At 44.6% G+C, this 14231-nt stretch overlaps 2 protein-coding genes across 3 annotated transcripts in view; one reads left to right on the forward strand and one right to left on the reverse strand.

Moving 5' to 3' along the window:
- LOC128408915 (uncharacterized) overlaps positions 1-14231 on the reverse strand; it is a 269287-nt gene that overhangs the window by 132155 nt on the left and 122901 nt on the right. The gene's annotated exons all lie outside the window — the stretch shown is intronic.
- Positions 8378-9511, forward strand: LOC128408943 (olfactory receptor 2G3-like). Its single transcript, XM_053379027.1, has one exon. The coding sequence runs from the start codon at positions 8563-8565 to the stop codon at positions 9487-9489; it is 927 nt and encodes a 308-aa protein (XP_053235002.1). The 5' UTR covers positions 8378-8562; the 3' UTR covers positions 9490-9511.

A 14231-nucleotide genomic window follows, 5' to 3' on the forward strand; every position in this document is an offset into this window, starting at 1 on the left:
AAAGTAAAATCTCTCACTGCCTCCATTTCTTCCCCTTCTATTTGCCAGGAGGTGATGGGACCAGTGGCCATGATCTTCGTTTTTTTGATGTTGAGCCTCAGACCATATTTTGCGCTCTCCTCTTTCACCCTCATTAAAAGGTTCTTTAATTCCTCCTCACTTTCTGCCATCAAGGTTGTGTCATCTGCATATCTAAGGTTGTTGATATTTCTTCCGGCAATCTTAATTCCAGTTTGGGATTCATCCAGCCCAGCCTTTCGCATGATGTATTCTGCGTATAAATTAAATAAGCAGGGAGACAAAATACAGCCTTGTCGTACGCCTTTCCCAATTTTGAACCAATCAGTTGTTCCATATCCAGTTCTAACTGTAGCTTCTTGTCCCACATAGAGATTTCTCAGGAGACAGATGAGGTGATCAGGCACTCCCATTTCTTTAAGAACTTGCCATAGTTTGCTGTGGTCGACACAGTCAAAGGCTTTTGCATAGTCAATGAAGCAGAAGTAGATGTCTTTCTGGAACTCTCTAGCTTTCTCCATAATCCAGCGCATGTTTGCAATTTGGTCTCTGGTTCCTCTGCCTCTTCTAAATACAGCTTGCACTTCTGGGAGTTCTCGATCCACATACTGTTTGAGCCTTCCTTGTAGAATTTTAAGCATGTATGCCAACCATTTTAAGCATGCTTATGCTTAAAATGCTTAAAATGGTTGGCATACAGAGCATCAAATGACCCCATGCCAAATAACCGCCTTATCACCCTCAGGAGAAGTTACAAAGCCCTACTAAAGGAAAAGAAGCTTGAGGCAGAAAGAAACAATTGGAACAACCTTTTGATAGCTGCAGAGAATAGAAATCCAGCCTCTTTTTGGCAGTTAATTTCCAGATACCTGGGTAGGCTGCTTGCAAGAATAGAACCCCACATCTCAGCGGACACTTGGGAAAGATACTTCGCCGATCTGTATGCAGCCCATGATGCCTGCGGAGATACGGTGGAGCCGGAAGCACTGCCCGATTGGGACCCAGTTACATGCCCTGAAGTTGAAATTCTCATAGATCGATTTAAAGCAGGCAAGGCCCCCGGTGATGACCTTATATCCATTGATGCCATCAAAGCAAATAAAGATTGGTGGATCCCACTTTTAGCAGCACTTTACACGCATATAAACAAAACAGCAAAATTTCCCTCAAGTTGGAGCTCTGCGTTGATTGTATTAATACATAAGAAAGGCCCACGTACAGAGCCGAGCAACTTTAGACCAATCAGCTTGCTAAATGTCATTGGGAAGATTTACTCGGGATACCTGCTAAACAAACTATCAAAATGGATGGAGGATGACAATATCATTGCCAATGAACAGGCGGGTTTTCGCCCTGGAAGATCTACCACAGATTGTTTTCCGTTTGGTTGTGTCCTTTTTAATGTTTTATTTATTGTTTATGACTTTTGTTATGCTGGTAATTATGTAAATCTTGTCATACTGTAAGGCGCCTTGAGCATTGTTTTAGCTATGGAAAGGCGGCATACAAATATATGATGATGATGATGATGATTGCCTGATAGAACTAGGACACATACAATCTGATAAGAGTTGCAAATTAGTAGCTGCCTAGCCCTAGTAGAACAAGAGAATGCATGGACTTTGACAAGGTTTGCAAAATTAGCCGAGCTTGTGATAACCACAAGTGGCTACAGATAGGTATATACACATTTAACAAAACTGGTGGTTAGAATGCTCGGAAAGTCATATAGCTTGTGGTTAGGACCCAGAAGCAAAGACCCTCTTACACCTAGGACTAGAACCTTTGGTAAGCAAATTGTGATTTGCGTTTTAGCGTTATCAGATATGAAACTAGCTTGTGCTCGCATTAAGAACAAATAAAGTGGTCAACACGTGTATATAGGACAGCTTGTGGAAAGAAAATAGATACTGCTCACGTCAATAGATTTTTGTAAGGGGGCTTCTGACCATATCTGTGCAATGATTAACAAGGGGAAGTAGGATGGTTATATGTTAATAAGGCGGACACGATATGCTGTAAACTTTGCACGTCCCTTCCTGGTGAGTACGTAGAGGAGGAATTTTTGCACTCAGGGAAAGGATAAAATGCTTGTGACTCCCTGAACAAGGTGTGCCTGCCTTGGTCACCTATCTTGAAATGATGTTTTTCTTTCAATAATCCTTTTGGCTACTTCACCAATTTTGTTCAGAATTCATTTTAAAGGGTCATGGGACATTGTCTTCAGAACCAGTGTTCTGAAGTCACCAGCATATGGGCTCCATGCCCATAGTTTAATCTCCCCTCAAACTAAATCCAGTTCTCTAAATGTGACACCACTTGAGGTCTCCTAACAGCTAATTGGAATACCCAGAAATATCCGCATGCAATGAAATAAATTTCTCCTGCCAACTTTGAAAATTTCTGCATAGCTAGTTAATTCAAAGACTTTTGCCCCCTAAGGAGTTAAGTCATGTTCTCTTTTCCATCCCTGCCCTGGTGCAAGTCACAGCCTCCAGAGGACGCTGTGCAAGGGAAGGGGAGGCAGGTCCTTTGGGGCTTCTTTGCTCATGACTGAAGGGTAACATGTAGTTTCCCCTTAATTACTGAGTCTGAGTTCTGGCCCTTATGGGGCTTCATGATGGTTCCTCAGAGAGCTGCTGAAGAAGGGGAGAGAGAGCAATTTCCTCCACCTCTCCCATCCTCCTGGATAACATCATAAAATCATTTATCCTGACCCCTGAAGGCCCCTTTTGAGATAGAGAGATCAGACTACTATGGTCATGTATATGTGCCGGTATCAACAGATAGTATGGGACACAATGCTGAGGCAGAAGAGCCAAGGCGCTGGGCTGAATTAGCCAAGCCACTCAGGGTAAGAGTTGCGGAGAGCCTTTCTCTTTAGCTACCACGATTTACATTGATCATTATGGAGATGTAAGAGAATCTGCATCTCTTTCTCTTTCTCTTTCAGTCTCCTCCTGTCTTTTCCCCCTTGACCCTCTCCCCTTCACAAACACATATACATACTGTTCTTACTCTCTGCTTTTTCAAAAAGATTTCTTATCAGTGTGGCTCAGTGTGTGCTTCTTTTTGCTTGGTTCATCCTCTCTGGGTATCTCCCCCAGTCGCCATCTTCCCTTCTGTCCCCCCTCTAGTCACATAGGAAGGGCCATAGCTCAGTGGTGGAGCATCTGCTTTGCATGCAGAAGGTTCCAGGTTCAAACTTTGACATCTCTTGAACGGGCTTGCAGAGAGCCGGGTCTGCAATCTTGACAGCTGCTGCCTGTCAGACTAGACCAGTGTCGTTCAAGCTTCAATCCCCAGAGCTGTTGGACTGCAACTCCCGTCATCCATCACCACTGGCAAAGGCGTCTGGGTCTTGGTGGGAGTAGTAGGTAGTTCAACAACACCCAGGAACTCAAGCACGGAGAATACTGTGTAATGCTGAAATAGCTGGACTAATGCTCGTGTTGGCTATAAGGCAATTTTATAACTGCCCCAGGCTTGTTGTTTAGTCGTTTAGTCGTGTCCGACTCTTCGTGACCCCATGGACCAGAGCACGCCAGGCACCTCTGTCCTCCACTACCTCCCGCAGTTTGGTCAAACTCATGCTGGTAACCTCGAAAACACTATCCAACCATCTCATCCTCTGTCGCCCCCTTCTCCTTGTGCCCTCCATCTTTCCCAGCATCAGTGTCTTCTCCAGGGAGTCTTCTCTTCTCATGAGGTGGCCAAAGTACTGGAGCCTCAGCTTCAGGATCTGTCCTTCCAGCGAGCACTCAGGGCTGATTTCATTAAGAATGGATGCGTTTGATCTTCTTGCAGTCCATGGGACTCTCAAGAGTCTTCTCCAGCACCATAATTCAAAAGCATCAATTCTTCGGCGATCAGCCTTCTTTATGGTCCAGCTCTCACTTCCATACATCACTACTGGGAAAACCATGGCTTTAACTATACGGACCTTTGTTGGCAAGGTGAAGTCTCTACTTCTCAAGATGCTGTCTAGGCCTGTCATTGCCCTTCTCCCAAGAAGCAGGCGTCTTTTAATTTCGTGGCTGCTGTCACCATCTGCAGTGATCATGGAGCCCAAGAAAGTAAAATCTCTCACTGCCTCCATTTCTTCCCCTTCTATTTGCCAGGAGGTGATGGGACCAGTGGCCATGATCTTCGTTTGGGACCAGTGGCCATGATCTACTAGGCTACCCCTGGTATTTTCTACACAATACCCTCTTGATGACCTGGAGTTGCATCCAGAGTGAGCTCTGTGAGAGTTTCCTTGGCCCAAGGTGGAGCCACTTGCTCTCTCAATACAGACTGTCACAGCAGACCAAGAGGCAAGCTATGCACCACTCCATGGGATAGATTTTTGTTGTTGTTAATATTCTTTTTTGCATTCCCCCCCCCCCCAGCCAAAGATCTCAGAATGCAGTGTGGGCTATACACATATTAAATAAATAAAAGAATATCCAGTGTGTAAAACTGACCTAGCCATAATGAATTTACTTCTCACTGTGACATGGGTGAGATAGTAGGGTATATAGAATTTTTCAACTTTTAAATTCCAAACATGTGGAGTGCAAAAAAGTTTTAATATGTCTTGGGAATTCAAAAGATATTTTGGTTAAATTAATACAATTTCGTTTTGCTTGGTAAGGAAAACGGGTGTAAGATTGTATGGATATTATGAAAATTGATTGCCAAGTACTTGCAGTTTAATAATAATAATAATAATAATAATAATAATAATAATAATAATTTTTATTTATACCCCGCCCGCCCCAGCCAAGGCCGGGCTCAGAGCGGCTTACAAGCAATAATAAAAACAAGTTGAATGATTACAACTTAAAAACAAAATTAAAATACAACATTAAAATATTGAAACATTAAAATATTAAAATGTAGCCTCATCGCAGGAGGAGAAGGAAAGGAAAAAAGAAAGGGAGGGAGGAAGGGAATCAAATTGGCTCGAAGCCAAAGGTCAGGCGGAACAACTCTGTCTTACAGGCCCTGCGGAAAGAAATCAGATCCTGCGGGGCCCTGGTCTCATGAGGCAGAGCGTTCCACCAGGCCGGAGCCAGAGTTGAAAAGGCCCTGGCTCTGGTTGAGGCTAATCTGACTTCCTTAGGGCCTGGGACCACTAGGGTGTTGCTATTTATGGACCTTGAGGCTCTCCGTGGGGCATACCGGGAGAGGCGGTCCCGTAGGTACGAGGGTCCTAGGCCGTGAAGGGCTTTAAAGGTCAAAAGCAGCACCTTAAATCTGACCCCGTACTTTACCAGGAGCCAGTACAGTTTGAAAAGCACCGGGTGAATATGCTCCCATGGCAGAGACCCCGTGAGGAGCCTCGCTGCAGCATTCTGCACCCTCTGGAGTTTCTGGGTCAGCTTCAAGGGCAGCCCCGTGTAGAGCGGCTTACAGTAGTCAAGCCTGGAGGTGACCGTCGTATGGATCACTGTGGCCAGGTCGGGGCGGGAAAGGTAAGGGACCAACTGCTTGATGCGGCGAAGGTGGAAAAATGTCGCCTTGGCTGTTGCTGTAGCTTGCGCCTCCATGGAAAGGGAGGCGTCAAGAATTACACCCAAACTCTTAACAGAAGGCAATGGCACTAATTGGGCCCCCTCAAGAGAAGGGAGTTGGTCCCTCATCCCCATGCCATCCCGACCCAGCCATAGGACCTCTGTCTTCAAAGGATTTAGTTTCAATCGGCTCCCACGAAACCATCCAGCCACAGCTTCCAAGCATCTGGTCAGTGTGTTTGGGGCCGAGTCGGCGTGGCCATCCATCAGCAGATAGAGCTGAGGGTCATCAGCATATTGGTGACAGCCCAGCCCAAAGCTACGGATAATCTGGGCAAGGGGGCGCATAAAGATGTTAAAAAGCATCGGGGAGAGAATTGCGCCCTGCGGCACTCCACACACCAAGGAATGGCGCGACGACATTTCCCTCCCTAGTGCCACCCTCTGTCCCCGACCAGAGATAAAAGCCAGTTACGGGCTATGCCCTGTATCCCCACATCTGCGAGGCGGTGGTCCAGAAGATCATGATTGACCATGTCAAAGGCTGCTGACAAATCTAAAAGGATCAGCAGTCCTGACCCGCCTCGATCCAGTTGTCTACGGAGATCATCTGTTAGGGCAACCAGAGCCGTCTCGGTCCCAAAACCAGGACAGAAACCGGACTGAAATGGATCTAAAGCCGTTTTATATGATAAAATTAGTATTATTTGGTTTTCCAAAAGTAGTTTGCGTGCTTCTTCATCAAACGTCGACATCAAACTAAATGTTGTCCAGTCACAAAAAATAATAGCAGATTTGAATTCCTTAAACTCAGAAATACCCTTCACTGAATAAATCTGCAAAAATTAAGTTTCAGCCCCTGAAACGACATGCCCTAGTGAGGTAGTGTGAGGAGTGTCATCTTGAGAAAAAGACCATAAATTATAGGATGGATGTGAAGAGAAGAATGGAGATATAATATTGAATACACTTGTTTTTAGTGGGTAATTTAATTATTGTTTGATTTTATACTAATGATATATTTGATATTAGCCGCCCTGAGCCCAGTTTTGGCCCGGGAGTACGGGATACAAATAAAAGTTTTGTTGTTGTTATCATTTTTCCGTTCATGGGAAATGGCACTTTTCATGATATGCTGGTGAGCAATTTTCTTGTCTTGTTTTTCCTCCTAAAGTTTCTTTCCCTCAAAGTTTTGAGACATGTGCTTGGAAATGTATACAGTGGTACCTCAGGTTAAGTGCTTAATTCGTTCCAGAGGTCCGTTCTTAACCTGAAACTGTTCTTAACCTGAAGCACCACTTTAGCTAATGGGGCCTCCCACTGCCGCCGCACCACTGGAGCACGATTTCTGTTCTCATCCTGAAGCAAAGTTCTTAACCCGAGGTACTATATCTGGGTTAGCAGAGTCTGTGACCTGAAGCGTATGTAACCTGAAGCTTATGTAACCCGAGGTACCACTGTATGGGAAAAGTGCCTGGGATGGATATTTTAAACTGAAGTTGGGGGACAGATTAAGCATCTTTATCACAGATTCTTCCTCCCTCCTTAAGTTGATCCTTCTTTTATATACAAGCAGCAAGAAAAAAGCAGCTTTTGTGTTTCTGTTACTTGCATTTGCAGCTGATACAATTAGGTTATTCAATCTTTGTTAAATTTCTCTAAACAGATTTTCCCTTATAAGGGAGGTCTCCAACCCTGGATCATTTTATTGTATACTCTTTGTCTTTACGTATTTTTAACCACAATTCTACACTTGACCACCAGAATAGTACACAGTATTCAAAGTGTGGCTGACCACTGGTTTACATATGAGCGTATGGTAGCTGGTAATTTATTTCAATCTAATTATTTTCAACTCTAATTTGCCTTCTTTCTATCACTACAAAATATTATCGTTTTTAGTAAGCATCTCAACCCTTACATGTCCTGTTCAGAGCCAAACAACATTTCCCCCTTTTAAAACAGGAATTGGCTAACTCCCAGTTTGTGGGTTCCTGTCAGAAGCCACTGTATTTTGTATGAACTAAACTCTTCTGGTATGTTCTAAAGGTAGCACCATCTAGAGCACATTTAAATATTTATTTGAAAATACTGATATGCCACTACAGTGGTACCTCAGGTTAAGAACTTAATTCGTTCTGGAGGTCCGTTCTTAACCTGAAACTGTTCTTAACCTGAGGTACCACTTTAGCTAATGGGGTCTCCTGCTGCTGCCGCGCTGCTGAAGCACGATTTCTGTTCTCCTCCTGAAGCACAGTTCTTAACCCGAGGTACTATTTCTGGGTTAGCGGAGTCTGTAAGCCGAAGTGTCTGTAAGCCGAAGCGTCTGTAACCCGAGGTACCACTGTACTCATAAAAATACCAGAGTGCTTTTCCACAGCTCAAAATAAAAACCATACAATAAAAACCGCAGAGCAATCTTAAAATCCAAGATCAGCTATGTATTCTCTTCCATTAGCACTATGCCTCCCATCATTCCCGATCATTTCCCATGCTTTCTGGGAGCTGAAGTCTAGTGTTGGCTGTCCCTGTGCTAGAATAATCTGGAGCAAGAATATATGCCCATCCACCCTTTTGCTTGTTTCGTGTGTAGAAAGCATGGGTCCAAGTGATTTTCCACTTGTCCCATGCTTTCTAGGCAGAGGTTTTGCCTTTGCCCTGCTACTTCCCCCAGAAAGCCCACACTTTAGTGCTAAATCAGAGCACCCTAGTCTTCTGACTGTAACCTGGTTTAACTCCTTTTAATCTTGAATATTAGATTACCCTAATCTTATTATTCTCAACTTTAAATTTGCCGTCTTTAGATCACTACAAAACATTACCATTTTCAGTAAGCATCCCAACCCGTACGTGCAGGTACCCTATGCCTGCAGAAGGCCATGTAAAAATTAGGAGGTTTTCTCATTGTATAAATGGTACATGGGTGATCTCAGCCATACCAAGATCCCACTATTGCTCTTGTGCCAGCGGTTTATTCCAGCTCCATTTTGCGTAGGTATTTTGCTATTTATCTTTTTTTCTTTTCCAGATGTTGTAAAGGGAAGCAATGTGGGGAGATAATCAGAGCCATGAAGGAGAATTCATCTTACTGGGAGTGGCTGACCGCCCACACTTGGAGATGTTGCTCTTTGGTCTTGTCCTGATCTGCTACACGATGACCTTGTTGGGCAACACAACCATCATGGTGGTGTCGCGGCTGGACCCCCATCTCCACACCCCTATGTATTTCTTCCTCAGCAACCTCTCCTTCCTTGATCTTTGCTTCACTACCAGTCTTGGTCCCCAGATGCTGGTGAACTTTTGGAGGAAAAGCAAGACCATCAGTTACGGTGCTTGCGTGGCCCAGCTCTACATCTCTCTCGCTCTGGGCTCCACAGAATGTATTCTTTTGGCTGTCATGGCCTGCGACCGCTATGCTGCCGTCTGCCACCCACTGCGTTACACTACCATTATGAGCCACTCTGTATGCTTCAAAATGGCTGCTGTCGCCTGGATTAGTGGGCTAAGCACCTCAGTGGTGGAGTCGGTGATGACTCTTCGGCTCCCACGGTGTGGAGAGAACCGAATAGACAATTTTTTCTGTGAGGTGCCAGCCTTAATTGAATTGGCCTGTGTTGACACCTCCTTCAACGAGGCTTTGCTTGTTGCTTCTAGTGCCGTCTTCCTTATAGTGCCACTAGGCCTCATCATGGTCTCTTATTGCTACATTGTGGTTGCTGTGTTGAGGATCCGCTCAGCAGAGAGCAGGCAGAAGGCCTTCAACACCTGTGCTTCCCACTTGATCGTGGTGTCGCTCTTTTATGGGACGGCCACCTTCAGCTATGTCCAGCCCCCGTCCAACTACTCCCGCGATCAGGGCAAGATGGTTTCCCTTTTCTATACATTTGTTGTCACCATGCTCAATCCCTTAATCTATACCCTGAGGAACAAAGAGGTGCACAAGGCTCTAAGAAGACTGATGAAGAAAACTTAAGACCAATGTCTCCCAACTCCGTTCATAGAATCATAGAATCATAGAATCATAGAATCATAGAGTTGGAAGAGACCACAAGGGCCATCGAGTCCAACCCCCTGCCAAGCAGGAAACACCATCAGAGCACTCCTGACATATGGTTGTCAAGCCTCTGCTTAAAGACCTCCAAAGAAGGAGACTCCACCACACTCCTTGGCAGCAAACTCCACTGTCGAACAGCTCTTACTGTCAGGAAGTTCTTCCTAATGTTTAGGTGGAATCTTCTTTCTTGTAGTTTGGATCCATTGCTCCGTGTCCGCTTCTCTGGAGCAGCAGAAAACAACCTTTCTCCCTCCTCTATGTGACATCCTTTTATATATTTGAACATGGCTATCATATCACCCCTTAACCTCCTCTTCTCCAGGCTAAACATGCCCAGCTCCCTTAGACGTTCCTCATAAGGCATCGTTTCCAGGCCTTTGACCATTTTGGTTGCCCTCCTCTGGACACGTTCCAGTTTGTCAATGTCCTTCTTGAACTGTGGTGCCCAGAACTGGACACAGTACTCCAGGTGAGGTCTGACCAGAGCAGAATACAGTGGCACTATTACTTCCCTTGATCTAGATGCTATACTCCTATTGATGCAGCCCAGAATTGCATTGGCTTTTTTAGCTGCCGCGTCACACTGTTGGCTCATGTCAAGTTTGTGGTCAACCAAGACTCCTAGATCCTTTTCACATGTAGTGCTCTCAAGCCAGGTGTCACCCATCTTGTATTTGTGCCTCTCATTTTTTTTGCCCAAGTGCAATACTTTACATTTCTCCCTGTTAAAATTCATCTTGTTTGTTTTGGCCCAGTTCTCTAATCTGTCAAGGTCGTTTTGAAGTGTGATCCTGTCCTCTGGGGTGTTAGCCACCCCTCCCAGTTTGGTGTCATCTGCAAATTTGATCAGGATGCCCTTGAGTCCATCATCCAAGTCGTTGATAAAGATGTTGAATAAGACCGGGCCCAAGACAGAACCCTGTGGCACCCCACTAGTCACTCTTCTCCAGGATGAAGAGGAACCATTGATGAGCACCCTTTGGGTTCGGTCAGTCAGCCAGTTACAAATCCACTGAGTGGTAGCATAGTCAAGACCGCATTTTACCAGCTTCTTTACAAGAATATCATGGGGCACCTTGTCAAATGCCTTGCTGAAATCAAGGTAGGCTACATCCACTGCGTTCCCTTCATCTACCAGGCTTGTAATTCTGTCAAAAAACGAGATCAGGTTAGTCTGACATGACTTATTTTTCAGAAATCCATGCTGACTATTGGTGATCACAGCATTCCTTTCCAGGTGCTCACAGACTGTTTGCTTAATGATCTGCTCCAGAATCTTCCCTGGTATTGATGTCAGACTGACTGGGCGGTAATTATTTGGGTCCTCTCTTTTCCCCTTTTTGAAAATAGGGACAACATTTGCCCTCCTCCAGTCTGCCGGGACTTCGCCTGTTCTCCAGGAATTCTCAAAGATGACTGCCAGTGGTTCTGAAATCACATCTGCCAGTTCTTTTAATACTCTTGGATGCAGTTCATCTGGCCCTGGAGACTTGAATACATCTAGACTAGCCAAGTATTCTTGTACTATCTCCTTAGTTATTCTGGGCTGTGTTTCCTCTGCTGAATCATTTGCTCCAAATTCTTCAGGTCGGGCATTGTTTTCTTTATCGGAGAAGACTGAGGCAAAGAAGGCATTGAGGAGTTCAGCCCTTTCTGTGTCCCCTGTTTGCATTTCACCATCTTCTCCTCTGAGTGACCCCACTGTTTCTTTGTTCTTCCTTTTGCTACGAACATACCCATAAAAGCCTTTTTTGTTGCTTTTAACCTCTCTAGCAAGCCTGAGTTCATTCTGTGCTTTAGCTTTTCTGACTTTGTGTCTACACGTGCTGGCTATTTGTTTGAATTCCTCTTTGGTGGTTTCCCCCCTTTTCCATTTTTTGTACACATCCTTTTTTAATCTTAACTCAGTTAAAAGTTCTTTAGATAGCCACCCTGGCTTCTTTAGGCACCTTCCATGTTTCCGTCTCATTGGTATTGCCTGAAGTTGTGCTTTTACTATCTCCCTCTTAACAAACTCCCAGCCATCATGAACTCCCTTTCCTTTTAGTATTACTGTCCATGGGATCTCACCCAGCACTTCCCTAAGTTTTATGAAGTCGGCTTTCTTAAAGTCGAGAAATTGAGTCCTAGTATGCTTGGCTGCTCCTTTCCGCTGTATAGTAAACTTCAGAAGAGCATGATCACTCGCGCCTAATGATCCTTCCACTTCTACCCCACTAACCAGGTCATCAACATTGGTTAGGACCAGATCTAAAATGGCTGTTCCTCTTGTAGCTTCTCCCACTTTCTGGACAATGAAGTTGTCTGCAAGGCCAGTGAGGAATCTGTTTGACCTTATGCTCTTGGCTGAGTTTGACATCCAACAAATATCCGGGTAATTGAAGTCCCCCATTACTACTATCTCCCTTCCTTTTGCATGCTTGGCCATCTGTTCCAGGAGACTGTGTGTTTATATTTTAATAAAAAATAAATAAAACCTCACTGATCACTTATGTGGCACTTTTTGTCTTAACCAGAGCTTCTTTTTAATTTTGAATTGACTGCCGGATATGCCAATGAATCAGGCTGGACACTGCAGTCTGTACCGCACCCCTCTGAGGTCTGTGGCCTAGGCAGTTATCTAGTTTGCCCCATGATAGCGCTGGCCCTGGGTGCCAGCCTCAGTCAAATAGGCCTGTTCTGGCACCTCACTGAATGAGGTGGAGCTCTTTGCTTCCAGTGTGGTATTCCTTGTAGCACCCCTAGGCCTCATTATGGACTTTCATAGCTACACTATGATGCTGTGTTAGGTTTACTCAGCTGAGGGCAGTCAAAAGGCCTTCAACACCTGTGCCCCCCACTTGATTGTGGTGTCGCTGTTTTATAGGGCGGCCATTTTCAGTTACCTTCAACCCCCGGTCGAACTATTCTTGTGACCAGACAAGATGGTTTCCCTTTTCTATACATTTGTTGTCACCATGCTTAATGCACTAATTTATATCCTGAGGTACAATGGGCTTGCCCCGTTCTTTCCAGGCACATGTCCTTGTTTTAAAACTTTGTGTTTTAGTGCCCCCCCCCATTATGCTCCAGTGCATTCACCACAGAAAACACTCTTTAAAGCAAAAGGTCATTCAGGCGCAGATTTAAAGCATGGACCATGTCTGGAAAGTGTGGAGGAAAGCTAAAAGTGGATAAGCTCAAAGAGAGCACAACAACCACCCTCTCCAGTTGCGGTTCCTGGCAACTGATATTTAGAGCCTGAATGCCATGTTCAGTGTACTGTAATGTCTACATTCACCTTTAGAGTCCAGGTGCATTCATTTTAAGGTTGAATGGTAACTGCTGGTGCCTATTAGGTACGTTCTCCTTCATCCCTAGAAGTTACATTTGGAGGTGTGCATTGAGAACTAATATCCTTTTTAAAAAGATAAGGATAAAAAAGACTGCCATTAATACGACTGTTGGGTTGATGGGAATAAAATGGAGGATAAAATGTCCTTCCTACAGATCTACTGCAAGGCCAAAGATGGGAGGGGAAGGAAGGTGGGAAAAACAGTGTCAAACTGCTTCTGCAGGATGGAAGTCACCCCCACCAAAGTAGCAATAATACCAAATGGCTGGTTCACATGACACAATGAGAATCAGCAGCCGTAAAATGCATTAAACAGAAAAGTAGTGTGTTGGTATGGTGTGTGTGTGTAGAACTGGCAGACAGCTAAGCCAAAAGATCTTGGATTGGAAAGTCAAATTAAGGGCCCCTGCAGCTGTCCTTTTTAACACACATTCATAGCTTTTTGTGCTCAGGATGCTTTTGGGGTGGTCACATACAATCCAACAACAACAACAATTTTATATGTACCCTGCCCATCTGGCTGGGTTGCCCAAACCATGCTGATTGCACCTGCAGAATTTGGGGGGCAGTCACACTGCTGCATTTCCATTTATTGCAAACTTCCTGTTGAAATATTCTATACCACAAATGTTTGGTGTAAGGGGTTTCTCCCACATCTGTTATGCTATAGCCCCAGCAGTTATGTGGTAACACTGAGGAAGCATCACAGAACAACCTGAAGCAAATTCTTTATGCTACTACTAATCAGTGTTTTTTTCCTCGGGGGGCACAGGGGTACGCATACTCCTAAACATTTTGTGAATCTAAGTTTGGCCTCATTGAGGGGCAGTATTTCAATATGAGTAGGAAAATGAGAGCACCCCTAAACAGTTTTTTAGGAGGGAAAAAGCACTGCCACTAATATACAATGATGGTGTCAAAAACATGTTGCAGAATATCACTGACAGGGCCTTGAATAGCAGTACATCACCACAAGGGGGGTGAACTGTGTCGTATGCATAGCAAGGAAACAAAACCCAAGTGGGAGAAAAACCAAATGTAGATCAATTCCTAGTGAATTTTGTGGCTGTATGATGATGTGAACCCAGATCCCCCTCCCCTTGGACTAAAACTAGTTCTCTAAATGTGACACCAACACGAGGTGTCCAAAGAGCAAATTGGAGTACTCAGAAATATCAATATGCAATGAAATAAATTTATCCGACCAACAGTTTCCATATAGCTAGTTGATTCAAAGACTTTTGCTCCCTAAGGAGTTAAGTAGTATTTTTCTTTCCAGGTCTTCCCTCATGCAAGTCACAGACTCCAAATGACATTGCGCAAGCGA

Source organism: Podarcis raffonei, chromosome 2 (genome assembly GCF_027172205.1).
Source record: "Podarcis raffonei isolate rPodRaf1 chromosome 2, rPodRaf1.pri, whole genome shotgun sequence".
Lineage (NCBI taxonomy): Eukaryota > Metazoa > Chordata > Lepidosauria > Squamata > Lacertidae > Podarcis > Podarcis raffonei.

Coding starts and splice junctions, on each gene's coding strand:
- LOC128408943 (XM_053379027.1), top strand. CDS start 8,563: ATGTGGGGAGATAATCAGAGCCATGAAGGAGAATTCATCTTACTGGGA.